The 12,933-nt window shown below is 44.6% G+C and overlaps 2 protein-coding genes across 3 annotated transcripts; one reads left to right on the top strand and one right to left on the bottom strand.

Annotated features, from left to right (window-relative positions):
* Window positions 1-592: 592 nt before the first annotated feature.
* On the bottom strand, window positions 593-4,469 carry rnf25 (ring finger protein 25). Its single transcript, XM_069676074.1, has 10 exons — window positions 4,358-4,469; window positions 4,038-4,109; window positions 3,494-3,590; window positions 3,206-3,273; window positions 3,032-3,101; window positions 2,803-2,874; window positions 2,106-2,252; window positions 1,940-2,029; window positions 1,668-1,805; window positions 593-1,509 (listed from the first exon to the last, which is right to left on the bottom strand). Exons 1-10 carry the CDS (start codon window positions 4,372-4,374, stop codon window positions 823-825), a joined length of 1,458 nt encoding a protein of 485 aa, XP_069532175.1. The 5' UTR covers window positions 4,375-4,469; the 3' UTR covers window positions 593-822.
* A 1,002-nt stretch (window positions 4,470-5,471) lies between these two features.
* Window positions 5,472-11,321, top strand: anapc2 (anaphase promoting complex subunit 2). Of its 2 annotated transcripts, XR_011309279.1 has the most exons (15): window positions 5,472-5,771; window positions 6,230-6,479; window positions 6,560-6,884; window positions 7,028-7,160; window positions 7,247-7,463; window positions 7,595-7,714; window positions 8,086-8,203; window positions 8,367-8,545; window positions 8,627-8,768; window positions 9,600-9,675; window positions 9,872-10,075; window positions 10,179-10,311; window positions 10,488-10,729; window positions 10,828-11,111; window positions 11,200-11,321. XR_011309279.1 is itself a non-coding variant. In XM_069676174.1 (14 exons), the coding sequence occupies exons 1-14, from the start codon at window positions 5,691-5,693 to the stop codon at window positions 11,035-11,037; spliced, it is 2,430 nt and encodes an 809-aa protein (XP_069532275.1). In that variant the 5' UTR covers window positions 5,472-5,690; the 3' UTR covers window positions 11,038-11,321. The 2 variants fall into 2 exon arrangements, 1 of the variants encoding a protein (XP_069532275.1); XM_069676174.1 differs by having other exon boundaries at window positions 10,828-11,321.
* The last annotated feature ends 1,612 nt before the right edge of the window (window positions 11,322-12,933 follow it).

The raw sequence follows: 12,933 nt of genomic DNA, 5'->3' as shown, positions 1-12,933 counted from the left end.
TGCATTCTAATATTTTGCTAATTAGCCAACAATAGTATAGTCTCAGGTTATAACTGTTAGATACAGTATACCTAAAGTTACCTGGATTGGTACTGAACAATAAAATGTAAAAAGTTTGTTGCGTCCATTATTTCCACATTACGAAATAAAGCTCATGAACGCACTCGATTCGGGATAACGTTTCTTCATATGGGAACTCCGAGTGTCCGAGGAGCATATGAATACATCACTAGATTCTGCCTCTTCCTCCCAGCATAGACGTGCTGAAGCTTTAAACAACTACATCTCCCATGAATCATAGTTAGCCCTACTTCAAGGCTCCTAACTTTGACTGCCAAGTGCAGAACATTTAAATTCCGATAAATTCCGCAAACCTTCTACGGTTAAGAAAGGAAAAAGGATTTTCTTTTAACACATTTCTCAGTCATGTGTATACATTGTAAATAAATGTGTTTAAATGTGGCTGTTAATTAAAACACAGATTTGGAATGAGTGCAATAAAGTCATAAGAAAAAATGAAAATAAATTAATAAAGATAAAAAAAAAATGCATTTTAACCTAAGGAAATACAGACACATTTACTTCCAGAGAAGATTTAATTTGTAGTTCTTTCAAGTCATATTGCACCACAACAAAAAGCAACAACCATCTGTATCTGATATTAGTGTGCACGAGAATGCATAGCAGAGACCAGGATAACGCTGATGTACAGGAGGATAGGAGACTACACTGAATGTCATTTCTGGTGCAGGGCTTAAATCTATGCAGACTGATGATGGAGGCACTCATACACTTGTTCATTAGCCCTCCTGTTGCCCTTTGTCATAGCACCTCTTCCCTGCCCCTGTCTCTCTCCACCACCTTGTGTTGGTAGCCCCTGCCATGACCCCGTCTTTGTCCCCCTCCTCTGCTGTACTGATTATTGGCCCCTCCCCTGCTTCTTGGAGCTCGTCCGTCCCAGTGGAAGTGAGCCGGCCCAGGGGCCCCGGTGTGGTGGACAGGTTGGTGAGGACCCCTTCTCCTTCCAGGATGACCACGACTGCCTCCGGAGTCTGCAGCATCTTTTGGGCATTCAGGTTCCGAGGCTGCCTGGCACACCGGCTGATCGCCTGGAGGAACAGGGGTCTCTTTTTCCTCATAGACCTCACTGCTTGACTCTGATTGACAGAGCTCTGCATTTACTTGCATCTTTTGGCCACGTGTTCCATGGCTACCCTGAGCTTTGGCTTTATTTGGTCCTTCAGTGCCGTCTGAGGACAGGGAGAGTTTGTCCAGGTGCTGTGTGATGGGGGCAGCTCTCCAGTGTTGTGGTCTGGACCTGCCTCCCCTCCTCGGCCACCTCATGTGGTTCTGACGCCTCTGGCCCTGCCCGCCTCTGCCGTGGGACTGTCCAGGAGCAAACCTGTCCGCTCTGGCACCAGTTTGATGAAAGGAAACGTTAGAGGCAGAGGGCACCGGGGGGTCAGGAGAAATGTCTTCATCCAGGTCTCCGTTTTCAGCAGATGGAGCCTGTAAATGACAATTTTACACTCTGATTTGCTAAAAGGACACGTGAATGCTCTGATAACACTATAAAAAACTACTAACAATAATACACAAGCCGGCTTGAACAATAAATGATAAAGGCACGTCTTAATGTGCCGATAAGACTTCTGATTCATTCTTACCTCGTTGATATGGATGAGGAAACGATTGGACTCCTCCTCGGGGTCAATGATCCCACCCTTGGATCTCTGTCTCTCTAGAATTTTCTGGAGTTCACACCACTTCTGTTGAAAACTTGAACCAATCGTTGCTCCGTCCAGCTGAGTGAAACACAAAACCTTTTAATGTTCTGATTTTCTAAACATGCAAACTGTGAGTTTATTCTTGACCTTGGAAACAACTGAACAACCTCATTTCATTTAAAGTTGAAGTTTCCTTTGGAAGCTGGTTTTACCTCTGGCAGCTGGGGAGCAGGGGACTCCAGCAGCTGATCCACATCGTAAGTCAGAGTCTCTCTGCACACGGGACACACCACAGTCAGCTCCTGTGAAAAGAATCAGTGATTTAAGAGCTTGTTAAGAAAGATTTCTTTAACCAGAAGTCTTTAGCTGATGTCTGACCTGATAGTCTGATCTGTCTCTGGTCTTGTCCTCCTCTAACTCCTTCGCCCTCTGCCGGAGCTCGCTCTCGGAGTGGCTGACGTAGCGGCCGAGGCAGTGGCAGTGGAAGTAGTGGTAGCAGCTCGTCTTGGTGAACGTCTCTCCCTCCTGAACACACACAGTCACAGGGGTTTGCATAGAGTTGTATTACATGCAGATTCAGGTACATTTCTGGAAATGGCTGCAGAAAAGAACTTTAAGTCCTGCATTAAAGTATATTTCTGCAACTTTTGGCAGCAGAAAAGGCCTCAAACACAACATAAACTTATTATAACCTTATTTAGGCAAGCGGAAACGGGAGACGCCGGTGCCCCACTGGATTAGTATGTTTGTGTCGTTGTGGTGTTTTAAATGTTAAGTTCAGAACCAACACAATATTTGTGTAACACACATATTTAGGGCCCAGGTTTAAATATACCAGAGTCATCCTTTAAAACTGCACTCACACAGACATCACCTTGACTCATACTTTAAAACCAAAGCTGATTAAAAGAGTTCTGATTAAAAAGAGGAGAAAGGGATCTTTCTTAGTCTGGACGACTACCGAAAGAGAAAGTGTTGAATGTATGTATGGATTCAAATAAAAGTGAGGAAATGATGCTGAATTCTTCAACGTTCTGACACCTGCAGACAATGTGACAGATGGCAAACTGCGTACCTTAAAGCCATAGAGGCAAATGACACAGTTCCCGTAAGGAATGTTGCTTTCAGTCAGGATTTCTTTCGCTTTCTGAAGGAGTAAAAACAGAAGGACCGTTGTGACTTTGAGCAGCAGTCCTGTAGATCATTACCATAATATATCCATTCATAAGATAATCATCCACTGCAATCACGTTCTTATTAATTATATATATATATAAATTTTAAAAAGCACTATATATAGTGACCTCAATGAGCTGATACAACACTGGTGAACCCAGACAGGACTGAGCCTCCAGCTGAAGACACTTTTGGACACTAAGAGAAAGGGGTTGCACATGATTACAGGAGTTTAAAGTCAGTGTAAAAATATCCTGAGCAGAAAGCAGTGAGTGTGATCGGTCCACAGCTTCACGTCTTACCTGCTGAGCTTGTCATCAGAGAGCCCCCGAGGTTTGTGAATGGAGATGGCTGGAGAGGAGGAGGGATACTGGACACACAGAGGAGGAAAGACCAGTCATGAGATTTGTTGACAGTAAAAAATATATAGATTAGTGGAATTAGCCCTAACAAAACATCATTGTTGTGTGTCATAGAGACAGAAAATAATGACATAAGTGTCTCATTAAACCAACAACATCTACAGCTTGTGTTTCTGTGCTGTTCTCACTGTGTACACAATCTACAGTATAAGATAGTAGAGGGCGTACCTGCTGATCTAGGGTCAAAGTCAGGGTGAGTCGGACAAACTGAGAGACAGAGTCCTCGGCTGTGGACGGGTACAGGACCAGGCTCACCTCCCAGCCCCTGGAGGACATAAAACAACAACAGCTTTATCATCGGTCTTTAAAATTAGGAGACAAAACACTGGAGCCAAAGGAGGCCGAGGAAGACTTAAAAATCATTGCTCATCAAGTGTTTGAAGATATCAACAAGGCTGATGCAACAAAACAGCATCACAAGGCCCGACAGGCTACACTGCATTCATGACTCTAGCTTTAAACTATGTGGGCACAGAATGAGGACAACTGTCTTTAAAGCAGTTTCTACATAAAACTGTGTTGCAGACTTGCATGAGGCCGAGTTTGGGTTTGTTAGATAAACAAAGACTTTAAAGGTCAGAAACACGACATTGAGTGTTACTTTTTCCTCTTCTATTAGTCCTAACAGTCAAGTGCTGTCAAGCACTACATAAACATAAGTCAAAGCCAAAGCGAATGAAAGTGATGAATGTTAAGCTAACTGTTCTCTTACCCGTCCTCTCTCCTGTTGACCAGCAGTTCATCCAGGTAGATGGACTGAAGCACCTCGATTTCAGACAGCACACTGCGAGGCAAAATATATAAGGTATATGAGAAATAAGGCTACCTTTCTGTGCTATTTTATAACACAAATTAAGCTAACGTTAGCTTGTTAGCTCCCACACTGTGTTGCTAATTGCCGTTAGCTAAGTATATCAGACCAGCTACATTTAATTTAACTTATAGCAGTATCTACCACAGAGTACATGAGCTGTGCACTAAATAACCTATATATCATGTAATTTGTCTGAGACATGCTGTCAACAAACTTACTCGCACTCCGCTGCCATGATGATGTTGAGTGAGCCGCTAGTAGCTAGCCGTTAAACCAGATAGCCATAGACCTTTCAAAATAAAAGTGTCGCGTTGAGAAGTGTCCTCAGCTCAATTCAACACGCTAAGAATCGCACCATAGGCTACACCCCTTTTCGTCTGCTACCTGCTGACATCCCCATTCGTGTACTCAAAAGCGAATTTATCCTTCTAACCTTTTTGGAAATTTTATTTTGAATAAACCTACCGGAAGTATTTCGATGCTAGTATGTCTGACTTGACGATCTTAGAATTTGACAGTGAATAATTATGAGCTTTTATTGCCCTCTAGTGGTCGCAGTGCGTTACTGCACCTCTGTTTTGGTACCATTATTTAAATGGCCGTAATATCCATAATATTTATCTGATACATTTCGATCTTATTGTTCCTGTCGTGTTCAATGCATATTTTATGGTAACTTTTTATTATTAATCTATAATATTATTGCCAATGTTCATTATTAAAAACATAAAACACATTTTAAAAAATGTTTACATGTAAAACCTGCATTTTCAATATAATGATAATAATTATTATTTTATTTGCCTAGCACTTTTAAAAACAAAGTTTACACTTGGTTTTTTTACCTGTTGTAAAGTTTCAACCGGAAGTTAATTTGTATTAAATGTGTCTATTGTAATGCTTGTGCAGTTGTACTTCTTCAATGTGGCCACTAGAGAGCATGTAAAAAAAAAAGAAAAAAAGATTACTGATCAATGCAACTATTACAAATGTATATATTTTAATAACTGCTTATAATAATGACAGTTAATAACATTTTTTGACATACTGATATCAGTAACTGTAATACGGATATCAAAATGTTGTGAAGAAACATGTTGAAGTTCCCCACTGTCACCACTGAAGGGCGCTGAACACTCATCAAGCGGGTCAACTGTCAAGTCCAACAGGTTAAAGACAAGACCATACTTACACTTCCTCTCAACTTTCAAAATAAAATTATTATCAACAGCGAGGCACTGCAACGACCTATGCGCGTTGCTAACAATGGGGGGCAGTGTAAAACTTCTTAGCAGACAGTCTGCCGGAAAGTCATTGGACGAAGAAGATGGTGGAGAAGAAGTAAACCCGCGATACGCAAGAAGGACCGTGTAACGTTATTTCAAATTCCTAACAGAGGGATTTCACTGATATGTGCAATATTGTTTTCATAGGTTTATGTTACAAATAAAAACATCATGCGTACACGTGCATAGACGTTTGCGTTAGAACAAGTTTAAATGTTTAACTTAAACTAGCTAGTTCGTTGTGTCTAAAGAAAGTCCAAGAAAAATGGATGAAATAGTGATGGAATCGGAATCAGCATCACAACTAGGAGTTGCCGAAGCTTGGGAAACTGTCACTGCTGCTTTGGTGAGTGGGCTTTATTGCTGGAATCACGTTGCCAAATGCCCCAGAAGCTAACATGGGCTGTGCCGACATCGCCGAATCCTATTCAAATATTTAACACTTAAATGATTGCTTGCCAGTAGCGATGGTTCATACTCAGCGGGACACAATTAAGGACAAGCCACGAAGTAGTAAGGGTGTTCGGTTATATTCGGCATATTTGTAATGCTCTTCCTCTTCCCTGTGATCAACAAACCAGAGACCACAAGGAGACTGACAACAAGTAGCTTGTAGATCATAGCTACATTTAAGGGGCTCCATCTATGGCAGACACATCTTAAAAAGTGACGTGTGAACTTTCTTTGGTCTTGCATCTTCTAGTTTTTCATTGCATTGGATGGCTACATTAACCTGTAATAGGGCCCTACTATGACCCTACATCTTCTGTCAGAACAGATAACTTTAATCTTTCCATTTCCCAGATCTCTCCTGTCTGCTCGGTGACGGAGCAGAGCTTCTCGGACTCGATGGCCCTGCTATCTAATCAGGGTCTGAGCCGGCTGCTGGGAAGCTGGCTGCTGGAGACTTTGCAGATGCGTCTGTCCTCCTCTGTGGTTCCCGAGTTCTGGTCTGGACTCAAGCAGCCGGAGAACGAGCTGGAGGAGAGAGGCAGGGCCTGGGTTCTCCTCACTGCCTTTCGGACTCTGTTAGGGCAGCTGGAACCTTTCCTTGGTAAGAAGAGAAACTCTCTGAGCTAAGCCTTTTTGTTTCTATCAGCAACTATATTCAAGCATCCTTTCTTCCTCTTGTAGGCGGTTTGGAGAGGCTCGGGACGTGGCAGGAGGAGGGCTGTGGTAGTCTCTGTGGTCCAGGGTCCAAGGGCCTCCAGGAGCGGGCCTTCACCATCATCAGGGCCCTCCTCCTCTTCTCCCCTTCCCCAGTGCTTCAGGAGCGAGTGCTGGAGTTTTACAGCAGGACCTTCACTGTCTACATGCACCAGGAGGGGGAGGCCGAGGACGGGGGCGAGGTTCCCGATGGCCCTGAAGGAGGAGGGGTCTGCCGGGGCTGCGGGGTCCCGACACAGCAGTGCTGGTGTCAGGAGGCCCTGGAGCAGCTGCAGGAGCTCAGCCACATACTGTGAGCAAGATTATTTTCATGATTAAGTAACAAACATACTGCTGAACTGCTGAACACCTTTACAGAAGAGATACAGAAATGACCATAGACATTTTAAGAGGATAACATTTTTCATGAACAATTGGCTTTTTATGTGGTTGTAGCTCCAGACTCCAGCTGCTGGAGTGGGTCAGCTCCGAGGCCATCACCTCCATCCTCCACAAGCTCATCGAGCAGCGGATGGAGCAGCACTGCAGGGGCGAGTACGAACGCTCCTTCCTGCTGGAGTTCCAGGAGGTAAAACATCCAACAGTCTCTCCCACCATCACTGAGTGTGAAGTTTGTCTTTAATCATGTCAACATGTAATGTCTCTTGTGAGCAGTGGCTGGAGCTGGTGCTGGGCTGGCTGAGCAAAGTGTTTGCGAGCGAGGCGGACAGAGAAGGCCTGGCCTCTACTCCCAACGCTCCCAGTGCTCCCAGCATCCAGGGCGGCCAGCCTGCCAGCTCCGTCCTGAAGCAGTGGAGATGCCACATGCATCAGTTCTTCTGCAGGATCTACGTTAACATGAGGATAGAGGAGCTCTTCAGTATCATCAGAGGTGAGAGAAAACTGCATGTTGATTTGGTTATTTCAAAACGTCCCATCTCTTGTGCACAAACCAGATTGTTAACGAAGGTTGCAAAGACGAGAGCTCAGCTCTTAAGCTCGTGGTTTTTATCTCTCTTTCAGATTTCCCAGAGTCTAAAGCTGCCATCGAAGATCTGAAGTTTTGTCTGGAAAGAACAAACCAGAGACAGCAGCTCCTCACCTCACTGAAGTCTGCTTTTGAGAGCCGTCTGCTGCACCCAGGTCAGTCGGCCACGGGGACGTTTACAGGCTTTCTGCTGACAAATCTATAATGTCGGCCTTGAATTGTCTTAAACACAATTTTGAGAAGACTTAAAAATAGATTTGGTTTATGAAGTTAACGGTGATGCGCCTCGGGGTCTCTTGAAACAAATGTAGACCTAAGAAGTACGTTTTTCTCTAATCGTTCATTTACCTTACGTCAGTTCTGGGACTACTTTTATCAGAATGGTTGGTAATTAGTCCTTGCATAAATAATCCTCTTAAAAATGTCTCAAAGTCTTCTATTTATATATTTTTTAATAGCAGCAGAATAAAATCTATTTTAAACAGTTTTATTTGAATTCTTCTGTGTCTGTTGCATCTTCTCTCAGGCGTTCACACGTCTGACATCCTCACCGTTTACATCTCCGCCATCAAGGCCCTCAGAGAGCTCGACCCGTCCATGGTCATCCTGCAGGTCGCCTGCCAGCCAATCCGCAAGTACCTCAGGTGAGTCAGATTATACTGATACAGGGTTTTATAATTGTTGATATGGTGGTAAAGGTTGTGGATATTTGTTGTGGATAAAAGCTGATAAAAACAAACAGGTAAAAAGGATCAGTTACTCACCTTTATAGTTAAGTTGTGTCTAAACTTCTGCGGTGCGTTTAAGGACCCGGGAGGACACGGTGAGGCAGATCGTAGCCGGTCTGACCGGAGACGCAGAGGGCTGCTCGGACTTGGCCTCCGAGCTGTCCAGAGGAGACCCGGTGACTCTGGAGATGCAGGACAGCGACGAGGAAGGAAACGACCCCGAGGACTGGACTCCGGACCCGACCGACGCCGTCCCCGGTCAGTAAACGCATCACGCTGCTTGTGGTCATCGTCAGCTGTTTGCTGGTGGATTTCACTAAGAGTCTGATTCTCTTTCAGATAAGATGGGCTCCAAACGTCGTTCGTCTGACATCATCAGCCTGCTGGTCAGTATCTACGGCAGTAAAGGCATCTTCATAGACGAGTACAGAGCCGTGCTGGCCGACAGGCTGCTGCACCAACTCAACTACAACACTGCCAGGTACGACTGAGCACACTAACTGTGGCTTAAGGTTCAGGTCTTCTTTCCCCCTCACCATGTGATGTACAGTTCATAAATGCCCTCGTACAATTGACAACTCCATATCTTTAACCCGAACCAACCGTCACAAAACAACGTTTCTTTTCTTACAAACGGAGGAGAGCACCAGCACCTTCATGAAACGGAAACAACAAATAAACAAGCTGCTCTAGGAAACAAACAGTCCTTGCTTTAAAAAAATAACATAAGATCAGAGAGCTTCAGCTTCTGTTGGTGATGGTGTAAGCATCAACGATTCCCAAGTTTACAACATCCCCAGTTGTACGACTGCAGGTTCAAAACACTGCTGACAGTAAAAGGCCGTGTCTGCAAAATGTGGGTTTAATACAGTTTCAGACAGTTCAAAATTAACTTTCCAAGTCATAAATATCACTTATTTTTATTAACTATAGAGTCAAAGGAGATGAAGAAAAAGATGTTTTGGGAAATGTATTTTTTTAATAATTAAAGTTAATTTTGGCCCCTTATCCAGACGAGGGCATTAATAATTACAAAAATGACACTTGACACCCTGATTTTCTCAATCGGTGCATCCCTAATAAATATGATGGTAATATTTATATTTGTAAAGAAATTCCTGCATGCAAAGGAGTTTATTTTTATGTATATATACAACTCCATAATTACAAGCAGAAATGACAGGAACACGTCGTAATTGTGGGTTTGAATTGGCTCACTTTAGGATCCTATCACAAGCTTTCGTGATGATTTTGTTTCTGCTCGTGTTGAAAGTGTCTTTTCTTCAGTTCGGTCTCTGTTGTGTGTTTTCAGGGAGATTCGTAACGTGGAGCTGCTGAAGCTCCGGTTTGGGGAGTCTCACATGCATTACTGTGAGGTCATGCTGAAGGTAAACACTGTCTGACAACATGTCATCAACATGACACTACACATGAGATGAACTTACCTCCCCTTTGTTTCCAAGTCCTCTGTTGTCCCCAACCATAATTTCCCCACATATAACGGGGACAGTGTTCAAAATGTGCTCAGAGTTTATAGACTCAATAGTTTTCGTCTCACGTTCCCGTCCTCTGTCTCCGGTTCAGGACATGGCGGACTCTCGCAGGATCAACAGTAACATCCGGGAGGAGGAGTCGAGGCTGAGCGAGGAGGAGCAGCCGCCGCTGTCCCTGTCGGCCATCATCCTGTCCTCCGAGTTCTGGCCGCCGCTGAAGGAGGACAAGCTGGAGCTGCCTCCGCTGGTCTGCCAGAGCATGGAGGCGTACACACACCGCTACGAGAAACTCAAGGTAGGGCTCACCTATGTTGAAACAATCTGAAGATCAATCTGGTAAAATTAACTTTGTTAATCAACCAACAGAAGGTGACAGCAGTTTGTCTCGTGTGTTTCAGGCCATGAGGACGCTGAGCTGGAAGCCTCACCTGGGCTCCGTTACTCTGGACGTGGAGCTGGAGGACCGCACCCTGACCAACCTCAACGTGTCCCCCATCCACGCTGCCATCATCCTGCACTTCCAGGAGAAAAGTACGACCTTTCCCTTCAAATTGGAAACAGATAACTACATTTCAATTTCTGTCAAAAAATTAAGTCGACAGTAGAGATTTAGGTGAATACAAAATATTCCGCCCAACGTTTCTACCAGGGCCACATCGGCAGGACAGCAGTGATCTGACCGCTTATGGATGTTTGTCGTCCTGCAGGTTCTTGGACTCTGGAGGAGCTGAGCGTGAAGCTGGGAGCCCCGAAGGACCTGGTGCACAGGAAGCTGGCTCTGTGGCAGCAGCACGGCGTGCTGAGGGAGGAGGCGGGGGGTCGGTACTACGTGGTGGAGACGGGCTCGTCCAAAGAGAAGATGGAGAGAGGCGTGATGCTGATCGACAGCGACGAGGAGAGAGACTCCAACACCACCACCCAGTCGGAGCAGAGGGAGGAGAAGCTGCAGGTGCTGAATACATACTTTTATTTTCAATTAAATTTAATTCAGTATGCTTAACTGGTATGAGTGTAACAGAGTCATTAACGCTCGCTCTGTCTCTGCAGCTGTTCTGGGCCTACATCCAGGCCATGCTGACTAACCTGGACAGTATGACACTGGAGCGCATCCACTCTATGCTCCGGATGTTCGTCGCCACGGGACCGGTGGTCACTGAGATGGACGTCAACGAGCTGGAGGCTTTCCTGCAGAGGAAAGTCAGGGAGCATCAGCTGCTGACGTCTGCAGGCGTCTACAGACTCCCCAAATCCACCTGATGGAGGAGAGCCGGAGCCAAACGTGGAGAAAACACTGATCGAGCAGGACGCTGCATTCAAGTGCTGTGGGAAATGTAGGAGAATGTCCCTTCTCACCTTCGGGGTTTGGGAAAGAAGAGAACTCGATGTGCTAATTTCAGCAGTAAATTTGTTTGCTTGCAGATTTTTGCTGAAAGACGGGACGGTCTTCAAGTTCAGGACAACACAGCAGAACTTTGTGACATTTGAATGCATCATCGTTAAATAAAGGCTTTTCCTCTGAAAGGTCTGATTTTCAAATGAAAGCACTTAATGCTTCGTGTGTGATTGTCTGAATCCACCTGAGACACAACAACGTTACTGACAACTTATCACTTTCATTTTAGCAGATTGCCTTTTTTCCTACATTCATCTGCAGCGTGAAACTCTCAAAGTTTTCACCTCCAACATTGTTGCTTTCTTTCTGCACAATTTGAGTCTTTCATCTTAATAAGAATGGCCGACAACGGCAACTTCCACACAGTGTAAACACAGGAACATTTGGATCAGCCCCGTTCATTTCCATCTAAGAGTGGGGCAAAAGTCAAGGGTTGGGTCTTAGCTATTATCTCTTAAAGGAAGTTGTTATATTCTCTGTCTTCAGGTCTCTTCTGCCAAAAACATTCCCTCCTCCCGTCTCTTGATTAACCTCTGTGGAATTGATTCAGAGTATCAGTGTCAGGAAAATGAAGAGTTGATTCTGTTAACTGTCTGCGAGTCAAAAGGCCAAAGTCCAGGTGAAGTCACTGACGTTTGAGTCATCTTTGAATTTGTTGAGTCCAAAGTCCTCAGATATGATGCTCAAGTCCACACACAGAAGAAGCCATGATGACGGTGAAACCAAGCAAATCAAGATAAACTACAGTCATAATAAAAACTTTATACAGCGCCTTTACATGCGAGTTCAAACAAAAAGAAACAAGTACAAGGAAAGAAAGCAAAGTGACTTATTGACTGCAGGTCTTATTGAAACGGAAGCAGTTCTTTAAATGAGTGAAGGGTTGTTGTGTTGCGGATCTCAAAGGATTCCAGGACGGGGTATAGAAAGGTACTGTGGGGCCAGGGCATGGGGGGACTTGTAGGTGGGAAGGAGGATTTTATAGGAGACGAGGGACCTGAGTGGGAGCCAGTGAAGGCGGATGAGGGTGGGGGTCAGAACCCTGGCAGCACAGTTCTGCACTTACTGGAGCCTGTCCAGGGATTTGCTGTGTATCCCGCACAGGACTTCATTGCAGGAGTCCAGACGGGCGGTAATGAAGGCATGATGAGGGTCTTTTACTGAGGAAGGGAAGGCTGGAGATCGGCCTGTAGTTGGTGTTGGTCGTAGTCCTGGTCGAGCAGCAGAAGCAAAGTTGTGAAATGCAACTCATTATATTTACTAACATATTGCAATTAAGCATGAATGTGAGGTACTTCACCTGAGTATTAACATTTTATTCCACTTTTTACTCCTCTGCATTTCAGGGGCACAGAAATATATTTAGGATTTCCCAAATTTAGATTTATTCCATAATAAGTTTGGCGGTCAGGACAGGGGTCACGGTTTCTAACAAAACACTGCACTCGTCCCAAACGGGTCAAAGCAAAAATGGGCCCTTTGGGTTTCTTAAAAGTGGCGGTGGGAGCAACACTCCACACAGCCACCCACTGATTCTATGAAAACGATAGACAAAGGAGAAGTGGGAGTCAGTGGAGAGCGGGAAACAATATAAGCGGTAACGGAAACTGGCCCAAAGAATAATACCTAACACAGAAAGCCAAGTGATGGTTTTGACTCTCTGGAGACAAAAAACAACTGAACAGGGGAACACCAACCCCTAATATATATATATATATAGGCTTAACCTGTCAAGGGTTAATCTCACTCTGCATCGTGTA

This window comes from Semicossyphus pulcher, unplaced genomic scaffold, assembly GCF_022749685.1.
Source record: "Semicossyphus pulcher isolate SPU_LCO1_2020_fin unplaced genomic scaffold, fSemPul1.0.p SCAF_25, whole genome shotgun sequence".
NCBI lineage: Eukaryota > Metazoa > Chordata > Actinopteri > Labriformes > Labridae > Semicossyphus > Semicossyphus pulcher.
The sequence above is the reverse complement of the archived record's forward strand: the minus strand, read 5'-3'. Positions and strand labels throughout refer to the sequence as shown.

Bases quoted from the DNA above. Each gene is read 5' to 3' on its own strand.
- rnf25 (XM_069676074.1), bottom strand. The intron at 3,591-4,037 runs GTAAGAGAACAG...TATGTCCTCCAG, and splicing joins GTCAACAGGAGAGAGGACGG to GGGCTGGGAGGTGAGCCTGG. The intron at 1,806-1,939 runs GTAAAACCAGCT...TGTTTCACTCAG, and splicing joins CTGCTCCCCAGCTGCCAGAG to CTGGACGGAGCAACGATTGG.
- anapc2 (XM_069676174.1), top strand. From the start codon at position 5,691: ATGGATGAAATAGTGATGGAATCGGAATCAGCATCACAACTAGGAGTT. The intron at 7,464-7,594 runs GTGAGAGAAAAC...TCTCTCTTTCAG, and splicing joins GCTCTTCAGTATCATCAGAG to ATTTCCCAGAGTCTAAAGCT. The intron at 9,676-9,871 runs GTAAACACTGTC...TCTCCGGTTCAG, and splicing joins ACTGTGAGGTCATGCTGAAG to GACATGGCGGACTCTCGCAG.